The sequence below is a fragment of the Scomber japonicus genome, chromosome 7, assembly GCF_027409825.1.
Source record: "Scomber japonicus isolate fScoJap1 chromosome 7, fScoJap1.pri, whole genome shotgun sequence".
NCBI lineage: Eukaryota > Metazoa > Chordata > Actinopteri > Scombriformes > Scombridae > Scomber > Scomber japonicus.
In genome coordinates, this window is record NC_070584.1 from 2,948,911 (window position 1) to 2,970,521 (window position 21,611).

Here is a 21,611-nt window from a genome sequence, read left to right on the forward strand (position 1 = left end):
TATGGCAGAAGGCTCCACGAGGCAGATTATGCCATCAGTAACTGGTAGAAGAAGATTAGATGGTTGATTACCCAGACAAGTGCCCCACCTAATTTTATTTTATTTTTTTCTTACAATAGTGTGCAGGTCCTATCACAATTTCTCAAACTCTGAGTCACCTTAAAATAGGTTGATATCTGAAAGCAACAGCAGCCAATTACAAAGAACTGTAGCCTACTGCTACAAGAAAAAGGGTGCCAAGTTGTGTTTAAGATGAATAAGTGGCCATTAATGAGAACACAAAAAGGATTAATGTACATGCCATTCATTTGAATAACTTACCTCTTATGTAGGCCCCTGTGTCCTGGGGCGTGGCTGGGTCCGATGAGCTCCCCCCAGAGATGCCCTCAGCAATGGGTTGCCCACTGTTCTGACTGAGGGCCATCTCTTCAGCCTCTGTGAGAGGTGGTGGTGGACCGTCACCTGTTTTGCAGGCCTCAGCCTTTTTTCTGTTGGCTATAATGGAGGTCAAATTTAAATATATCCAGAAAACACAAATTTGGAGACTTGTAGGCTACTGTATGTATAAAAGGCATTTAGGTGTGGTGTTGCGATCTAGAAATATCTGGGAAATTATAAACTTCAGAGGTATAACAGGTGAAGCAGTTACAAGAAAATGTATTTTTATTTCGTTTGGTTTATCCATTATCCAGATATTTTGGTGCTTATGCTTTATTTCATTGAGTGTAATACGACAGTATATGTTATGAGTCGGCACGTAGGTGTGCGACAGTCGTGCAGTTTGAGTTTGGTTTTTGGTACAGATACGATATTGCTGTATGAGCTCCGGCTGCAGTCTTTTGAAAAACTCTTATAAAAAAATAATGCAGAACTGGGAAAATAAAGTTGCCTAAACGGAAGATGGAGTCCTGTCTTTTTAAGGGTGCAACAGTTGCTTTCATATAGACAATATTAAATACTGGCAGTGTTTCCCTAACGAATGAAAATCTATCACATGTGGAATGTAGCCACTGAATGCTGTTTAATGAGGGCAGGCTAAACAACATCACAATTGGTTGTACTTATTATACCTTACCTGTTTGAACTACATTTTTATATTTCATCTTTAGTTGCTGCCAAGTCCGTTTGGTGCCTGTTGGGTTGCACCTGTGCGCACAAACACACATATGGAATATAATTGTTGAAAAAGTGGAACATTCAAGACAAAACATTTCTTTTTTTCAGCAATTTTCTGCCATGCGAGCTCTCGCTCTTTTGCTGCTGCCACAGTATTGCTTATTTTTTTAGAAATATATGCTTACTTTCTGCATATGCGGTCATTAATATTTCCAGCTCCACCGGGGAGAAGTAGGAGGATCGAGGCTTTTTCTCACTTGTTGCCATGGTGAATCATGTTATCTGTGTGCCATTGATGAGGGCTTTTTATGTCCTCATGCACGGGCTTCACTCGGGGTTACCTTGACTCCGAGTTGATTGAACTAAGTGTTATCACCTGTTCTGAAACCGAAAACTCTGAGTTTGACAGCTCAGAGTTGGTCAACCTAGGGTTAAGGTTTTAACTCAGAGTTTGTTGAACCTGCTTTCTGAAACGGGCCCCAGGCCTCTGCTCTGTGTAAAGTGCCTTGAGATGACTTTGTTGTGATTTGGTGCTATACAAATAAAGATTGATTGAGAGTTAATTTATTTTCCAACCTGTGTGTGCAGGTTCATTCAGTTATGAACAGCATGTGTGATTTGGTGGTTGTGTGTGAAGTGTTTTGGGACCACCAAAATCCTAGGGCCTTGCCTGTAAAAAAGACTTTTTTACACAAATGTTACAGATTTAAAAAAACAACAAAAAAACAAAACTGAGATTGTATTTTCATAATGATAAGATGATCTCATAATCATATACACATATGTAAATTATTCATACCCCTGGCAAATTTTTGACTTTTTTTGACATGCCACTTTTTGTTCAAATGTCAAACATGACTGACAAATTTTTTTTTTTCCACAATGATGCCTCTTGTACATTGTCTTATTGTCTTCTGGGAGACGCCTGTGTCATTTCCGGTCAAAAAAACAACTTAAAGTTAAATTTTGACTTAAAGTAGCTCTAAGTCAAAATTTGCCAGGGGTATGAATAATTTCGGGCTTGACTGTATATTCTCATAATTATGACTTACTATCTCAAAATTACAAGAAAACATCTTGTATGTCATAATGTGTAGATTGTAAATGATGTGATCTTTTCTCATATTTATGAGATAGTAAGCCATAATTATGAGATACAGAAGTCATAATGAGTTAAGCCCTCCGATTTCTTTCATTGGTAAATGCAATAGACTTTTGTAATTATCTGGTGCTTGTTGGTTTGTTTGTTTTTTTAACTTGCAATGCAATGATCAACATTCATTGAGTATGTGACCACTCTACCAATGAATAATGCTTATTGTGCTCACATATCAGGCAATTCACAAACGACATACAACGTAAATAACAACTTACCTGAAAGGGTGTTCACAGTCTCATATTTACCTAAGACTGCAGTGGCCGAAACGTGTGTTCATAAAATATTAAAATAAGGATGTGGAACAAGATTGATTTTCGTTATTATGTACAGACTGTTGTCCACCGCTTGCAGGAATTTGCCTCCTGATGACTGCCCTTCTATTCTTCATAGACTGTTGTTAAATATTATACTTATAGCCTAGTCTATTTACAGTCTATGGTACCAATACGCACTCCATTCCAGTAGGTGACGTTATGAACTATAAAATGGGTTACATACTCGGTCCACAGTAATTTGTAGTGACTCCCAATCAGCATTACAGTCTATAGAAAACTGTAAATCCAAGGCTAGACCAGACATTTTAACAGAAATAATGGTGTCTATACTAAGAATGACTAAATTGAGATGCAGTGTGAGATATGGAGACAATGGAAAAACTGATGGAATTTCTGCATTCCACTGGTTTATACCCTTTCTTCTATACAGTCTATGTCAGATGATTTAAGTTTAAACAAATAAAGACTTCCGACTGAGGGGGGCAGCAATATGCCGTTGCCGCGTCTAATCTGCCAAACCCAAAGAAGAAGGAGGAAAGCTACGATGAGGGTTTGTTGACGGAAAGAGGAGGTGCAGGCGTACGTGCAACAGATCTCAGCGACGGACAAACAAACGGCGGTGATTTTGAAATTGCGAAGTGGTGGTTGGCATAAACTGGTTTGTGACTGGATCAGGATGGCGGCACAGGGGATAGGGGTGGATGATGATGATGATGATGAAATGGAGTTTGGGGAATGGTCTCGTGTTGCTAGTGGGGGAAGGAGAGGAGGAGACAGGCAGGAGGGAAGGAGTCAGAGCAGCAAGAGAAGTTGGGATGGAAACAGTTCAGAGGAAGACAGGAGAGGTAATCGGAAAAAGACTCTGAGGGAGGAGTGGAAAATAATCCTCAGATGCAGAGAGGAGGATAGGCATATTAGTGTGAGCCCGGTGGTACTGTCTAGAGAACTGAGAAAGAAGCTAGGAGAGGTGGAGACGGCTAAGACCCTGAGAGTTGGCAACTTGTAAATAGTATGTGTAACAGAGGTTCAGAAGAAAAAAGCGTTGTTGATGGAAAGTATTTGCAAGAAGACGATAAGTGAAAGAAGGGTTCTGGGAGAGAATAAAATTGCAAGAGGAGTAAGAACAGGGATTCCTGTAGATGAAGATTTGGAAAGGATCACACAGAGTATTGTGGGGGGTGAAGTGAGTAGAGCAAAGAGACTGCAAAAAACAATAAATGGGGAGAGAGTGGACAGTATGTCTGTTCTTCTGGAGTTTCGAGGTTTGGTGCTTCCAGGAAGAGTGAAAATAGGGTGTATGAGCTTTCCTGTTAGAGCTTATGTACCTCCACCGCTTCGATGTTATAAATGCCAAAGGTATGGGCCTATTGCAGCAGTATGTAGGGGGAAACAGAGGTACCTCAAATGTGGAGGTGAACATAAAGTTGAGGAGTGCAAAGAAGAGGCACAAAATACATGTTGTAATTGTGGTGGGCAACACAGGGTCACGTTTGGTGGATGTGAAGTAAGGAAGGAAGCTGTAGAAATTGAGCAAGTGAAAGCAGTGAACAACATAAGCTATGCAGAAGCAGTGAAGAGGGTGCAAGGACAAAAGAGAAAGGCAGAGAGCAGAGCAGAGGAAGGCCGAACAGAGGAAACTAAGGCAGAACTGTCAATTGATAAACTGATATTGTTCATGGCTTATGTAATTAATTGCACTGACCAAGTTAAACATAAAACAGAGAAGATTAAAATAATTGTGAGGGGAGCTGAGAAGTTTTTGGGTGTGTCTTGGGAGCAAATTAACAAAAGACTTGAAATAGATGGGAAACCAGGTGCTTCAAGTGATAAAGCAATCTGATTGTTCTACAATGGAATGCAAGAAGTCTCATAGCAAATGGCCAAGAATTCAAAGGATTCATTAAAGACTTAGAAAAGAAACCAGAAGTAATATGTGTTCAAGAAACCTGGCTCAAGCCATCATTGGATTTTGTAATTACGGGCTATGATAGTATCCGTAGAGGTAGAGGAGAGGGGAGTGGAGGGGGATGTGTAACATTTGTGAAGCAAGGGTTACAATATAGAGTTTTGGGAAAAGTGACAGGGTTGGAGTGTTTAATAATTGAAATCTGGACAAAAGTCGGGAATATAAAAATTGTAATTTTTTATAACCCAGGTAATAGGATGACAGTAGAAATGTTTGATGAAATAAATGTACATTTAGGGGGGAAAGTGGTATGGTGTGGGGATTTTAATGCACATAGTACGTTATGGGGTGGTAGGAATGATGAGAATGGTATAGTGGTTGAGGAACTAATGGAGAGTAGAAATTTAGTATGCTTCAATGATGGGAGTGGGACAAGAATTAATATTAGATCTTACACTAGTAACAGATTCATTGGCAGGCATTTGTTCATGGACTGTGATCAGAGACACTACCATTGGCAGTGATCACTATCCGATTAACACAGTGTTAGGTGTGGGGTTAGAGGGAGGTGATAATGAAGGAGTGGAGATGTGGGCGTTTGGGAGGGCTGATTGGGGAAAATTTGGGTGTATATGTGATAAAGGAATGGAAGCAATTGATACTAATACAGATGTTGACACATTAAATATTTCTGTTTGTGAAGGTATTTTAGATGCAGCAAGGAAGGCCATTCAGAAGAAGGGAGGTAAGCGCGTGAAGAACATTGTTCCATGGTGGACAGAGGAGTGTGATAAAGCAGTTAAATCTCGAAATAAAGCTTTTAAAATGTTGAAAAGAAATCAGTTTTCAGAATCTGATTGAATATAAAAGAATGCAGGCACATGTAAGGCGGGTCATAAAAAGTGAAAAAAGGGAATATTGGAGGGCATTTTGTGATTCCGTGGGGAGGGAAACAGAAATTGGGAAAATCTGGGGTATGATAAAGAGAATGAATGGTATTAAAAGAGAATATGGGTATCCAGTATTAAAGGATGGAGAAGTGACAGCGGTAAAAGATGAAGAGAAAGCAGAGATGTTGGTGAAGGCTTTTGTCAAAGTGCACAGTTCAGGGAATATCACTGAGGAAGGGGCAAGAGGAAGGGAAGCTACAATAGCGGAGAATGTGGTAGTGGTGCAGTCTGAGGAAGATACTAATGACTTATTAAACAAGGCATTTACAAAGGCCGAACTAAACCGCGCTCTCAACAAAACTAAGATGTCAGCTCCAGGCAAGGATCAGATTTGGTATATAATGTTGAAGCATCTTAGTGAATCGGCCAAGTACATATTATTGGAGTTATATAATAAAGTGTGGGAGGGTGGGAAGTTGCCACAAAGTTGGAAGGAGGTGGTGGTAGTTCCAATACGCAAACCAGGAAAAGACTGCACAAATCCAGGAAATTATCGACCAATTGCTTTAACATCCAACGTTGGAGAAAATGGTAAATGACAGCTTAACCTACTATGTAGAAAGTAAAGGATATGTGTCTAAATATCAAAGTGGATTTAGAAGAGGGAGGAATACTATGGATCCAGCTGTCTAGAACATGAGGTGAGAAAGGCACAGATAAATCGAGAAAGTATAGTGGCAGTGTTTTTAGATGTAGAAAAATGGAAATTGGAAATTAGGTGTTAAAGGTCGTATGTTCAAATGGATTAAGGATTTTTTATTTGGAAGACGTATACAAGTCAGGATAGGGACTAAATATTCAGAGAAAATGGTTATTGAAAATGGAACACCTCAAGGGAGCATAGTGAGTCCATTATTGTTTTCTATAATGATAAATGATGTGTTTATGAGATTAGGACATGAAATGGGGGTGTCTCTCTTTGCAGATGATGGGGCAATTTGGAAGAGGGGAAGGAATCTGGAGTTTATCATAAAGAATGTACAGAGTGCAATCACAAAAATAGAGGAATGGTCATATAAATGGGGATTCAAATTTTCAATTGATAAGACAAAGATAATGGTTTTTACAAGAAAAAGAATTTGTGACAGTTAAATTAAGATTGTACAATCAAGAACTGGAGAGAGTGAAACAGTTTAAGTTTTTAGGAATATGGTTTGATGAGAGACTCACATGGGCGGTGCATATTCAAAATGTGGTGGATAAATGTAAAAAAGTCTTAAATGTGATGAGGTGTTTGGTGGGGTATGCCTGGGGGGCAGACAGGAGTGCGCTAAAAGGTATATATTGTGGGTTGATGAGGTCTATTTTAGATTATGGATGTGTGGTGTATGGATCCGCGGCAGGCACATGCCTGAGAAAGCTAGACATTATTCAATATCAGGCATTGAGGCTATGTACTTTTAAAACAACTCCAACAGCAGCATTACTTGTGGAAATGGGGGAAATGCCATTAGATATGAGGAGGTTGCAATTATTGTTGGTGTATTGGGTTAATTTGCAGGGTCATGTGACAGACCATCCAACAAAATGCACTTTAGAACTGTGTTGGGAAAAGGGAAAAAGGGACAGTAAAAGTTTTGGTTTGACAATAACACAGGAAACAGAAGAGATTGAAATAGCCCATTTAGATATAAGTCAGACAGTACCATCGTCAATCGTTCCACCTTGGGTTTTGCCAAATGCCACAGTAGATTTTACACTACTAATGCAGAAGAGCAAGGAGGGAGAGTTTGGGTATAATGTACAGAAGGTACAGACATGTATTGATAGATATCACTTTTACGTTCAACTGTATACAGATGCATCCAAGAACTCAGAAAGGGCAGGAGTAGCTTTTATTGTTCCTGAGTTTCAGGTAACAGTAGGGAAAAGGATTAGTGGGGAAGTGTCCGTGTACACAGGGGAAATGGTGGCAATATATTAGATTAGATATTAGCAGTGCAGTGGGTTGAAGAAGTAAGACCCCTCAGAGCAATTATTTGTTCTGATTCAAGTTCATCACTAAAGAGTCTTCAGTACAGTCACTCACACAGCAGGCCAGATATTTTGATTGAGGTGCAACAAACACTATACAGGGTGCAAATGATGGGGATTACAGTGTTGTTTTTATGGGTACTGGCACACATTGGGGTAAAAGGGAATGAGGAGGCAGATAAGGCTGCAAAGGAGGCAACAAAACATAGTGTTGTTGACTTGGCAGTTAGCCTCAGTAAGGCAGAAATCAAAAACATAATCAAACAAAGATTGAGGAGTAGGTGGCAAAAGCAATGGGAGGAAGAGAGGACAGGACGGTGGTTTTACACAATACAAAGGAAAGTGGGAGACATGAGAAGTACAGGACGGGGCAGAAGAGAGGAAACAATAATATCAAGAATTAGGTTTGGGCATACAGCACTAAATACACTATAAAATAGGGAAACATAACACGGGTGAATGTGAGAAATGTGGTCAAGCTGAAACAATAGAGCATGTTATGGTGCATTGTCGGGGGTATGAAGCTGAAAGGTAGAGGTGGATTAGAAAACTTACGAACAATAAGATACAGTATGATCTCAGAACAATGTTACAGGAACACGCTGGAAGTAGGTGTTGGCAATTGATGTTAGAGTTTATTAGAGTGAGTGGTTTAATGGGGAGGATAGAAGTTCGTTTTGGTTGTTTGTTTATTTGTTTGTTTTAATGTATTATTTATTTATTTATTTATTTTTCTTTTAGTATTTATTTAGTTATTTTGTGAGGGTGTTATGGCCATTTTGATCCACACTCCATTCCAGTAGGTGGCGGTAATGCACCAATTCGTTGTTTGCCAACCGCCATTAAACAGCAGAAGAAGAAGAAGAAGAAGAAGAAGAAGAAGAAGAAGAAGAAGATACGATGAGTTTTTTCTCGCGAGAATTTTGGTAATCTCAACCTGTCCTTGCAAAGACCGATCAGAAATGGGCTACTGGGACCTGCCAGAGGGCACAGACTGCGTCGAAAAGACATGGATCACTACTAAACTTGCAACTGCCTTGGGTAAATGTCAGCATTAGTAAAAACAATTCAGAGTCATGCTGTCTAAAACGGGATGTTGTTGCGCTGCGCTGTGACAGTTAACTACGCGGTGAATGTTTTAACTAAAGCGAACGGTTTTTGAGCAAGCAGTTTAGGCTAGGACTGTTATAAAGTTCTAGTATGCGATCGGGTTACAACCAAATGCTAAGCTCAACCAATTTAGTTTAGGTTTAATATTGCGAATTTGGCTGCGGAGGTGTTGCAGTCCGTATGTTTTTAAGTCAGAAACAGCCATTCTATGAGGTCACCAGCCAACATTATGTGTATTGTTGCTAACAGTGAGCTAACACACACAAACCTCTTGCCATGCACAAACGGTTTACACATTAATTATAGTGCATACATTTCATAACGAGTTCAAGTACAGTAGTTTAAAGTCTTATTGGGTTCAGGGGTCAGAAAGAATACATTATCATAAATTAGTACAGAATAAGAATACAAGAGACCAAATATACTGCCAAGAGCTGATTATGTCTCTGTCTTTTTTTTTTTTTTGTTACTTTTGTTCCCCTTTTTGGACATGCTGATAACCTAGAAATTTGGAACTAAAACTGACAATTTGAATTGTAAATTACTGGCAATGTAATAAATCGATTAGTTTAAGAAAATGAACATATGTAAAATGCTCCAGGTAATACAAAAGCCAACTGACAGCTCTTAAAAGCGTTTCATACTCAATGCTACAGTTACATTTATTTGTTGACTTCCAGTTTGTTAATGTGTGTGTGTGTGTGTCTATGTGTGTGGTTTTCCAGGCCTGGTTGGTTCAGCCTATCACATAGTGGCTTTCCAGCCTGATTCTGCAGTGGCAGCGGTACAGAGGGCCACCAACACCACTGTTACCATGGGTAAATATTTATATTCTCATCTACAAGCTACAAGTACACAAGTGTCTGGTCAGTTTTTTCTGTGCAAGGTTGTTAACAGAGGAGAACGAAGAAGATAAACATCAAAGTGAGGAGTAGTCTTTGCGTATTTTGGTTTGTTTAGAAATATGCGTATGTGAAACCGAAACCATACCGAATTCAATATGCCTGCTGCGGATCAAACAATGAAACTGTAGATCTGAAAAGGCCCTATGTTACTGTCCAGATGAGTCTTTATTTGCCTGATTGTTTCAAGTAGTATGGTCTAAATGAGTTAAAGCACTAATCTGTGGATCCGACAAATTGCTCTGGAAGATGCCATCAAATGATGTAATGATAATGTATGCGTCTGTCTGTGTTGTACTAGCCACCATGGGAGCCATCTTTGGCATGGCCACATGTCTCAGTGCTCAGGCTCGTGAAGCTCCAGATGACCCGCTGAACTACTTCATTGGGGGCTGTACTTCTGGGATCTTCCTGGGAGCCAGGAGTAAGTAACCATACTGGCAGAGAGAGACCCTGTGTGCTGTCAGGGGGTTTGGGTGTTCTTCCCTGGAAAAATGTGTTGTTTGACTAAAAACTATGGACTATTATCATTACAGTTCAATTCAAATTTGATTAAGTACACAGCTCATGGAGGGTCTAGTCACAATAAAATACAAAGTGATACAAAAAGAAAGAATAAATAAATAAGAAATACATTTTACAATGATCAGACATGTGCCTTTAGGCTGGAATACAATCTTCTGGACAGGAACCTTGCAGAACTCAGCTCACATACTAACTTTATGAGCCAACATGTTTGCTTGTACGTACAACTTTTGACACTGTCTGTATATGTCCTTATCATCTGATAGATAATTAGTTATGTAATTGCCTAAATATTGAGCCTCATTACAAACTTTAAGGGCAGTACCAGACACAAAGAAATCAGGAATGACCAATTTTATGTCTTCCCTCCTTCTGACTATAATAATATTACTCTTGTTTGCATTATATTTCATATCAAAATATATATCATATTGTGAGCATACCTCAACAACCAGCACTACATGGACTGAAAATCATCAAGTGATCTGTGTACATAAGGTGGTTATGGAGATCATTACCAACCATACACCCTGTTCCCTGTCAAACTCTGTGAATTAAAAGGGGGACATTCTGTACCTGATCAATTGTATGTAAATGACAAAGCGTGATGAGCATACCAAACAATGTATTTTGACTGAAATCTGGGAACCCCTTTTATTGTTTTTCCCACTGAATTTTGAGAGACTATGGTGGCAGGAAATGTTTTCCATTTTTAAATCAAATGCATCATTCTGATGCACTCTGAAAGCAACATTAAGAGGTCATATCTAAAGAAAATGTTTTGTGTTTAAGTAATTTAACTACTGGTGGAATAGTTATGAATGGTGATGACGCAGCAAAAAGGTCACACCCCCAAAGCACAGGAAAGGCATTTTACCAACTGATAACTGTTCCAAAGAAAAAAGGCTAATGTCCATATTTCAGATTTGAAACAAAGACAGCAGAAGTGACTTAAGTTCAACGAGTTAATAACTTATGAACATATACAATACTGTTTCAATAAATATATTTTTCTACATTGTGCTTCCTCAAATAAGGATACATTTATTGATCCCACAGTGGGGAAAATTCATTGCTGCAGAAGCTCAATAAATAGTGATATAGAAAAAACAAATGTATACAACAATACAATTTTAAAAACGAAATAAAACAACCCTAAAATGCAATTATAATTTTATATATATATATTATATATATATATTTTTCAGTGTTGTGTCAGGATGGAAACACCATCTAGTGGACCAGTAAGAGAACAGTCTAGTGCTGACTCAAACAGGTTGTCTATGTATTATTTAGAGGCAGTTATTATTTGTACAACATGGTGTTATGATGGTCAAGACTCATATTATTTTGTCTGTTGATATATTATTTTTACACATTGCTGGCGTTGCTAAGGAGTAACGCAAAGGTAATGTAATAAGAAGTGTAATTTCTTTCTACAGGGCGTATTTAGTATCGCATCACTTTTAAAAAAAGTAACCTTCTGTAATATATTAGATTTTTTGAGCAACTTCCCCAACACAGGGTGTCAGTAGTCAGGATGTGCTGTTCCAGACTATTTAGTAGGGTTCTTTCAAGCACTTTGGATAGAATACTGGCTAAATCTATAGGCCTGTAATTCTCCAAGCTGTTACGTTTACCAGACTTATTTTTAATGCCAGGTACTAGTATAACAGATAGAACAGAGTCTGGTAGAATATCATGGACTAAAAGAGGGTGGACTTTTCTACTAGCAAGTTTAGGTGTTCAACAGCTATATTGTCCATAGCAGATGCCTTATTATTTCCTAGCTTCATAACAGCGTCTTGGACTTCTTTTGGGGTAACAATCACATTCTCACTATTATCTAATGAGTTAAGTATGACCAGTCCAATTTTCTTGCACTTATGTTGCTATCAACAGACAGTAACTTTTTTTAATCATGATTATTGGGTCAAAATCGGTTTAATTAATTTTCTCTGCCGCTTAACGCAACACACAGCAGAAAATGAGCAGAGATATTAGAGCTGAGCAAGTTACCATGACGATAGTTCACACATAACATCCTGCTTTTAATAATTAGTCAGTAAACTCAGCATTGTCTGACGCAGGCTGGAAACTCTGCACTTTTATTTACAGTTAAAACAACCCTAACCCTAACCCCCCCCCCCCCCCCCCCCCGATTTTATTAGTTTCGAGATCATTTGGCCCCTAAATCATAATCACGATCAAATTTTGATTAATTGAGCAGCCTTAATGTTTTTGCCATTACAATTGAGCTCTATTTGAATAGTCCAATCAACAACTAATCTAACCACATTAACCAGTGGATCGTATTTTTTAATCCATAAAATGGCAATTCCTGGGTATCACCTGGTATCGTGCCATGTAGTATTCTGCTACTAAGGTCAGTAGCTGACTCACACGCCCCATAGAAATCTTTATGCAAAGAATTTATTCTTTCATTGTCTCGCATACCACCCTCATCTGATCCACAGGCCACACTGTCATTAGTAGCTCTTGGTCAACAACCCCAGTAATAACCATGAACATTAGTTCCAGCTGGCCAAAGTTGTAGATTGTACATATCAGCGACTTCATAACGTTCTACAGTGACATGAAATGAGCTGCATCTGTTCCGGGTCAAGTCTATCTTTAAACATGGACACTGATTTTATTGTGCTATTTCTCAGTCAAATAATGATGTAGAGGGACTGCATCAAGATTAGGGGAGAATCTAGAGGCAAACACATTCACCAGTTTGTTTTTTATGTTACTCTTTGATTGGCCTTGTGGACTCTTCAGGCCACTCAAATCAGAAGTTGTTTGAAGCTAACAGAACAATTTGTCGTCGCCATCGTGGCTTAGTGCCCTCATTTTAGCACAAAAAAGTTCAAAAGCACATCTTCCACTACTGGTCAACCGTATTATAAAGTTTGTTTTTTGTACGAGAACAAACCCTGCTACCAACAACAGCACACACTGCCACTCGTGCCATCTTATTTAAGTTCTTCAATATTTAAAAAATGAAATATTTAGTCATTTTTTCAAATTCCTGCGAAGTAGGCTAGATGTTTGGATTCTGTGTGTTTTTCTGACTTCCTGTTACCCTCCATCTTTACAAGCCTTTTGGATCCTGATTTGAAAAACAGGGTGCCAATACTGTTGTGTAACAAATTGTCCATTGGGGTCAAACACGATTGACTAATTGAATTCTTTTTATAGGCACAGTTTATTATTGTATGACAAATAAAGTGTAAAATTATGCCATCAGCTTGCCTAATGTATGTGTGTCTGTCTCCATGTATCCAGCCCACAGTGCTATGACCGGTACATCAGCATGTTTGGGTCTAGGAACACTGGCCTTCTTTACTAAAGTTGGCAAGATGGAAGGATGGAAGCTAGCTGGGCCCCCCAAACTATGAGGAGGAAGATGGCTGTAAGATCAACAGTATGCTGTAAATTAAGAGTTCATGTAAGAAATTTTTTTGTGAAAATAACAATAAACTCCACTACTGAAATAACTAAAGTTTGATTGATCTTTTATTGATTTTATCATAAATGCTCCTGTTTGTGGCATTTGTTTTACTATGTAGAAGTGCTTAGATACTCGGTGCTCAGTCTCTGATACAATACTAAATTTTAACAGCAACATGCTTGCATTGACATTGCTTCACTAACCTGTTTAACTACTTAGCCCTAAACATAAAGTACAGTAATGGTTGATGGTGTCAGTAGGTCATAAACCAAAATATTGGACAAATTTAAAATTTGACCTTTAACGAGGCTAGAGAAAAAGGTAAAGGAGAAGGTAAATAAATGTCTGAACCAAATTTCAGAGCAAGTTATCTAACAGTTCTTGAGACATTGCACTCGTAACCACAAATGTCAAGCTCATGGTGGTGCCACAGAAAAAGGCAGGGAACCACCTAAATCACTCAATCCTCCTGTAGTAATGCCTATATACAACATTTTGTGCCAATCCATCTAGTAGACATTGACACATTTCTCATTGAATTAAAAGTAAGGGGCTTTCTTCTTTTTTCTCAAGGGAAGCTGCTATAACATTTTTGAGAGAGCAGGGCAAAGTCTTATTTTTTCTCATCCCACATTTATTGTAAAACATGTTTATACATTTTAGGCTGCATGTGTGCCCCGTGTGTAATACTGGGGCCTGTTTCAGAAAGCAGGTTTAACTAACTCTGAGTTAAAACCTTAACTCTAGGTTGACCTGCTCTGAGCTGTCAAACTCAGAGTTTTCGGTTTCAGAACAAGTGTTAGGGCTCAGTCCTCCTACTTCTCCCCAAAGAAGTTAGAAATATTAATGAATACATGCAGATGATGAGTATATATTTAAGAAAAAAAGCAATACAGTAGCAGCAGCAAAAGAACATGAGCTGATGTGGCAGAAAATTACTGACAGTCAACAGTGAGTATTAATGAAAAAAAAAGTGGTCGACTTATCCAGCCTTTATATTCTGTGTATGTCTGTGTGCACAAAACGTAGGCCTACTTGGCAGCAACTGAATATGAAATATAAAAATATAGTTCAAACAAGTAAGGTATTCATTAGAAGCAATTGTGTTGTTTAGCCTGCCCTACCTCATTAAACAGAATTTAAATGCTACATTCAACATGTTATATATCCCAACACTGCCAGTATTTAATATTTTAACACCTACAGTATGCCTTTATACATACAACCCTACAAAAGTGTAAACGTTTAAGTGCAATAGTCAAATTGAGTTTTATGTTATGTTATGTATGCACTTTCACCTTAATTTAACAGTAGCTGGTATAGAGAGAGAGAAAAAAAGTTCCTCACTGGTATCAAACCAGCAACACTGTCAGAAATTAATATTTTAACACCTATGCCTTCATACATACAACCCTACAAAAGTGTAAATGTTTCAGTGCAATAGTCAAATTTAGTTTTATGTTTGGGCACTTTCACCTTAAATTAGCAGTAGCTGGTATAGAGAGAGAGAGAGAGACAGAGAAAGTTCCTTACTGGTATCGAACCAGCGACACTGTCACTATGAAGCATGCGCAGTAACCACTTGGTTATCAATCACCTTCAAATACTGCATTTGTGACAGCCCGACAGACGTTTGCCTTGGAAACATGAACTTGAAGAGAAAACTTGTTCTGAACTGAGAGCATGTCCATGTGGTGTCATACAGACGATACGAGGGCTGAGAATATTGTTCAGATAAATTATCGGTATAGAAAAATGGAAACACTCAAACAGAACATCATCAGAGAATGATAAAACATCCCAGCAGGGTCCGATCACCCTCTGACGGAGATTTGTGCTTCAATATTAACTGACTCTTTAAGAAAAGGACACACCATGTCTGACACCTCCTTCAGTCTGCGGGCTTCAACTAAAAAGGAGGAGAAACTCAGGGTTAGTTGAAGAAAACCCATCCAGCGAGCAGGTTAGGTTCACAGAGTATGTTGCCAGGGTAACTGACTCAGAGTTAAGCTGAACTGGCTTTGTGAAACCGAAAAACCAGAGTTTCCCTCATCTCAGGGTTAACTAACTCAGAGTTTTCACTAAACCTGCTTTCTGAAACGGGCCCCTGGCCTCTGGAATACCCCGTATTCAAAACAGTGTGACATATGGTCATGTAATTGTTGCGATATAGAAATATCTGGGAAATTATAAACTTCACAGAGATATAACAGGTGAAGCAGTTACAAGAAAATGTATTTTTATTTCGTTTGGTTTATCCATTATCCAGATATTTTGATGCTTATTATGCTTTATTTCATTGAGTGTAATATGACAGTTTTACGACAGTATATGTTATGAGTCGGCACGTAGGTGTGCGACAGTCGTGCAGTTTGAGTTTGGTTTTGGTACAGATGCGATATTGCTGTATGAGCTCCAGCTGCAGTCTTTTGAAAAACTCTTATAAAAAAATAATACAGAACCGGAAAAATAAAGTTGCACTGAAGTATCTGCTGACCACAGTTATCCTGCCCACTCTCCAACCAGCTGATTCCCCTGGAGCCTAAATAATGAAGTGGATGACATAACTCTGCAGGTGTGTCTCAATTAAGGATGGATTACCCAAGGGGCACACACCTAGGGGTTGTAATTGTAATTTCAACTTCTTGGTTAGATACCCAACCTCCCACCTTCTCACCAAGATATCAGACTTTTAATTGTACAGTGAACCCTTGTTTATCGCAGGGGTTTCGTTCCAAAAAGAACCCGCGATAGGCGAAATCTGTGAAGTAGTCAGCTTTATTTTTTACAATTATTATACAATACAATACTGTACTATAGAATGAAACCAAAGATCAAAACCTGTTTTCAGGACCAAGCCTTTGTTTAAGAAATAAAAATATAAACGTTTTCTTACAAATAACTATGATAGTTTTTAGAATACTGTAAAATAATAATTTTAATAATCAATACGAGGTTGGACACATTGTGACTGACGCTATGTCACAGTTCCTCTGACTGTGCCTCTTCGTCCTGACTCCGCTCCGCTGTAGCGTCTTTCTACTGAAGGCTGTGGTGCAGGTGTCTTTTTCCGAGAGAAGAACATAGTTATGGGTAGTTGTTAGCGCTCTTTTTTCTTCTGGGCAAGAAGATTCTTATAAACAGACATGCCACCCACATCGACATTGTGGGTTTTGTCATGGAAAAAATTGCAAGCGTAATTTGGCAAGCTGTACAGAGACGAGGCACGGAGACTGTTGACATTGGTCTACAGCCCCTTAGCCAATCAGGATGCAGAACACAATGCACTGTAAAAAAAAAAAAGCATTAAAAAACTGCACTAAAAAAATCCGCGAAACAGCGAAGCCGCGAAAGGTGAACCGCGTTATAGCGAGGGTTCACTGTAATTGTAAATTCAATTCCTTTGCTTTTCTACTACCTGAGACACCCATCCTCCCACTTTCTCATCAATATTCAAATCCTTTTGTATTTTAAATTGTGTTGACTAAACCTCTTAACTTCACAATTCAGGGGGTCGGTGCCAATACCTGCGAAAGACAAAAGAGTGTGGAAGCACACCATAGGTAAGAGGCCAACCCCACAGCAGACAAAGGATATAAAACACACCCCAGGGGTGGGCCTTTCCCTCAGGTATAAATGTTTAAGTTTCCCCATGCTCGGGGTCTTTCTTCATTTTGAACCGCTCGCATGTTGATTGACCTTTTCTATGCAAATATATTTGCATTCTTCACCAAGAGCACAGAATTTCCACGACAGGGTCAAGGTGATATGGGGCCTTGGGGACTATCTCTGAACCATTAATATCTTAGTACAGAATGAAAGGACTGAGTCTCAATAAAAGATTCCTAAAGACCTTCAGAAAAATATCTTAACAGGTAATGTTTATCCCCTCTGGTTTTCTGAAAGACATTCAGGCCTATGTAGCAGCCAATAACGCAATAACGACCCCCCCCACACACACACACACACACATTTACATCCTTTATACTTGGCACACCTTACACAAATTTGGCACAATTAATCACTACAAAACTGAGATTAATTGATTGGGTACACAAGGTCATGGGGTCAAGGGTCAATGTGACATGAGATCGTAGATGATATGTTGCTCCATAATGGTTTGCTCACTATTATTAGTATTACCATCACTACATACAATACGAACTGAATTGCTGCTATTCACTGACTGTTCTTTTTTTTAACACTGTTACAACTTAACTTATACAGGAATTTATGCAGCTACTTCCTGCACACACACACACACACACACATATATGTATATACACTCACCGGCCACTTTATTAGGTACACCTTGCTAGTACCGGGTTGGACCCCCTTTTGCCTTCAGAACTGCCTTAATCCTTCGTGGCATAGATTCAACAAGGTACTGGAGACATTCCTCAGAGAGTTTGGTCCATATTGACATGATAGCATCACGCAGTTGCTGCAGATTTGTCGGCTGCACATCCATGATGCGAATCTCCCGTTCCACCACATCCCAAAGGTGCTCTATTGGATTGAGATCTGGTGACTGTGGAGGCCATTTGAGTACAGTGAACTCATTGTCACGTTCAAGAAACCAGTCTGAGATGATTCGCGCTTTACGACATGGCGCGTTATCCTGCTGGAAGTAGCCATCAGAAGATGGGTACACTGTGGTCATAAAGGGACGGACATGGTCAGCAACAATACTCAGGTAGGCTGTGGCGTTGACACAATGCTCAATTGGTACTAAGGAGCCCAAAGTGTGCCAAGAAAATATCCCCCACACCATTGCACCACCACCACCAGCCTGAACCGTTGATACAAGGCAGGATGGATCCATGCTTTCATGTTGTTTATGCCAAATTCTGACCCTACCATCCGAATGTCGCAGCAGAAATCGAGACCCATCAGACCAGGCAACCTTTTTCCAATCTTTTATTGAGATCCAATCTCCCGGAATCTGGAGTGAGCAAGAGCGCGAACTAGAGAGTGACTGTGTGTGTGTGTGTGTGAGAGTGAGAGAGAGAGAGTGTGTAAGAACAACGGGCAGTATTTCTTCCTGTTGACGCTCTTTATTTCTTGCAGCACACCGGCAGTAACTTACAACTACTTCAACTTGACGGGACTACTTTTTGCGACCCTTATCAATACACATGTGAACTCATATTAATGCGCACAGTGCGCGCATACACAAAACAGTCCCCTGTCTAACACACTCACATGACATCTCCCCTCTTTTGAGTCATAGACATTAATGTATGCAAACAATAACCAAGAAAACCTGCAGTGTCTCTTCTCTTAAGAATTATATAACTGAGACAGGTAATAATGAGAGAATAGCAATTAACCTCAGTATGATTACACCACAGTGTATGTCAGAACAACAATCTGTAACTTAATAACGTGTCACTTGTCAGCCACTTATAAAAAGGCAATAAAGTGCTATAACACAACAGGAAGAATAACATTAACAGTGCACATCTGCATTTTTCCCTTCTTTTTTTTTTGAATTATTTCCCTGAGGTTATGGGGTAGACTGCCCATTCCCTTCCATAGCTGCCGGAGATTATTCTGCTCCTTTGTGGGCAAGCTATGTGTTAAGTACATACAAAGTCTTTGAATCTGTCAGGTGGACGGATGACTCTTCCACTGGAAGTCACCTGAGTCTGATCATGTCCCCCAGGCTCAGCTGGAACAGTCTCTCTGACAGGTGAATCTGGATGTGAGCACAGGGGTGATGATGGTTGTTCACTCGCCTGCGTGCTCTCTGTCTCGTCTGGCTGTTGGACAGGAAGGAAGACTGGGCGCAGGTGGCGCCTGTTCCTCCGCAGCGTTCCACGGTCTGTCTGGATCAGGTAGGATCTTGGTGCTGTGTGTAGTTGTTGGACTGTCCCTGCTGTTCCCCATTTTGACTCTCCATCAAGTTTCACCACTACTCTCTCTCCTTCTCTGAGTGGTGAGAGTGCTCTAACACCGTGGCGCCTGTTGTAAGTGTGTCTGTAGGTCTCCTTCGCTTTGGCGTCAGCTTTACGCACCTTGGTGAAGTCAGGCCACTTTGGGGCAAGGATTTTGTCCACTGTTGGCACAGTTGTCTTGATTTGACGGCCCAACATGAGCTGTGCAGGGCTGGCACCCGTGGCTTGTAGCGGTGTAGCTCTGTAGCTCATAAGAGCCAGGAACGGGTCGGCCTGTCGAAGAATCTTTTTCGCCGTCTGAACTGCTCTCTCAGCCTCACCGTTTGACTGAGGGTAGTAAGGGCTGGAGGTGATGTGTGTGAAGTCATAAGCCACAGAAAAGCTTTGAAACTCCTTACTAGAAAACTGTCGTCCATTGTCTGTGTGTAGCTCATCTGGACACCCCCACCTGGCAAAGATGTTCTTCAGCCGTGCGCAGGTGGTCCCGCTGGTCATGTCAGGTAGGTGTCCGATTTCCAGATAGCGAGAAAAGTAGTCAATGACAATCAGGTAGTTTTTCTTTTCATACTCACAGATGTCGGCTCCGACCTTTTGCCATGGCCATTGGGGGAGCTGTGTTGTCAGCAGAGGCTCCTTCCTCTGTGTCGGTCTGGTTTGCATGCATTCGGGGCCCTTTGTCACCAGCTCTTGAATTTCCTTCTCCAGACCAGGTCACCACACACTCATTCGCGCCCTCTCGCGATACTTAGTGATGCCCTGGTGCTCGTCATGCAAACGGTGGAGTATGTCACCTCTCATACTGTGTGGGATAACAATGCGGTCTCCATACAACAGAAGTCCTTTTGAAGTTGACAGGTTGTTGCCCCATTGGTGATATGCTTTGGCTTGTACTGGGACGTTACCCACGTGCTTTGGCCACCCCTGTCTCACCAGGTTACTCATCACCTGCAGGTCAAGGTCAGTGCTTGTCTCTTGCTTGATCCGCTCCAGCTTGGAAGGCGACACTGGCCACGCTGCACGAGCTGCATCCTCGAACACTGAAACATCACAGGTGAGTTCTGATATTTCACTCTGATATTTCACTCTGAATTACAGGTAGTGGCTGTCTGGACAGCGTGTCGGCTACTGTCAGTGTTTTCCCTGGTACGTACTCTGCAGTGGGGTTGTACCTCATCAGACGCATTAGCAGGCGCTGGCACCTCAGAGGAACCATGTCAAGGTCTTTGTTGTTGATCAGCGGGGCTAGTGGTTTGTGGTCTGTGTGCACGGTGAAGCTTTCTAGTCCGTACAGGTAGGTGGAGAATCGCTCACAGGCCCAAACGACTGCCAAGCTCTTTCTCTATCTGCGCATAGCGCCGCTCTGCATCAGTTAGTGTCCTGGAGCAAAAAGCTACTGGTTTCAGTCCCTCAGCATGGCGCTGTAGCAGCACGCCACCCAACCCGAAGCTACTTGCATCTGCGCTCACTATTGTGGGTTTGTTCACATCATAGAATGCAAGTGTGGGTGCTGTGGAGATGAGTTGTTTCACTTTGTTGAAAGCGTTGACTTGGGCTGCATCCCAGGTCCATACCGCGTCAGCTTTCAGTAGGTCATTGAGGGGTTTTAGCACATCTGACAGGTTGGGCAGGTATCGACCCAAGTAATGAACCATGCCCAGGAACCTCCGGAGGCCTGGCATGTCATCTGGTGGCTGTAGCTCTGTGATGGCACTTACTTTTGAGGGGTCAGGGCGGATGCCCTGTTCATCGATGAGGTGTCCCAGGTAGTTCAGCTGCTTTTGGCGCAGGCGGCACTTTTTGTCATTGAGCTTCAGGCCTGCGCACTCCAGTATCTGCAGGACGTTCTGGAGTCTCTCCTCGTGCTCTTTCTCATCCCTGCCGTGAACAAGAATATCGTCCATGTACACCTCAACCCCTTCTTGGCATCTGAATAGCACAGGCGTCTCCCTCTGAAAAATCTCTGGTGCACTGGAGATCCCAAACGGGAGCCACTTGAAGAAATACCTCCCCATGGGGGTGATGAATGTGGTTAGCTTGGCTGTTTCCTTCTCCAGCAGAATTTGCCAGAAGCCACTCGCTGCGTCGAGCAGGGAGAAGACTTGGGACTCTGCCAGCTTTGGCAGTATGTCATCTATAGTAGGTAAGACGTACCTTTCTCTTTTAACTGCCATGTTTAGTCTCTTTAAGTCCACACAAACTCTCACATCATCAGCTGCTCGTTTAGGCACCGGGACCATCGGGGCGCACCACTCCGTTGGCTCTGTCACTTCCTCAATGATGCCACACTTCACCATTCTCTCTAGCTCAGCTTTAACTTTGGGGAGCATGGGTGCAGAT

At 40.8% G+C, this 21,611-nt stretch overlaps 1 protein-coding gene across 1 annotated transcript; it reads left to right on the forward strand.

Moving 5' to 3' along the window:
* Window positions 1-8,276: 8,276 nt before the first annotated feature.
* Window positions 8,277-13,425, forward strand: ndufa11 (NADH:ubiquinone oxidoreductase subunit A11). The gene is made up of 4 exons (XM_053321777.1): window positions 8,277-8,421; window positions 9,216-9,308; window positions 9,694-9,816; window positions 13,209-13,425. The coding sequence occupies exons 1-4, from the start codon at window positions 8,343-8,345 to the stop codon at window positions 13,319-13,321; spliced, it is 408 nt and encodes a 135-aa protein (XP_053177752.1). The 5' UTR covers window positions 8,277-8,342; the 3' UTR covers window positions 13,322-13,425.
* The last annotated feature ends 8,186 nt before the right edge of the window (window positions 13,426-21,611 follow it).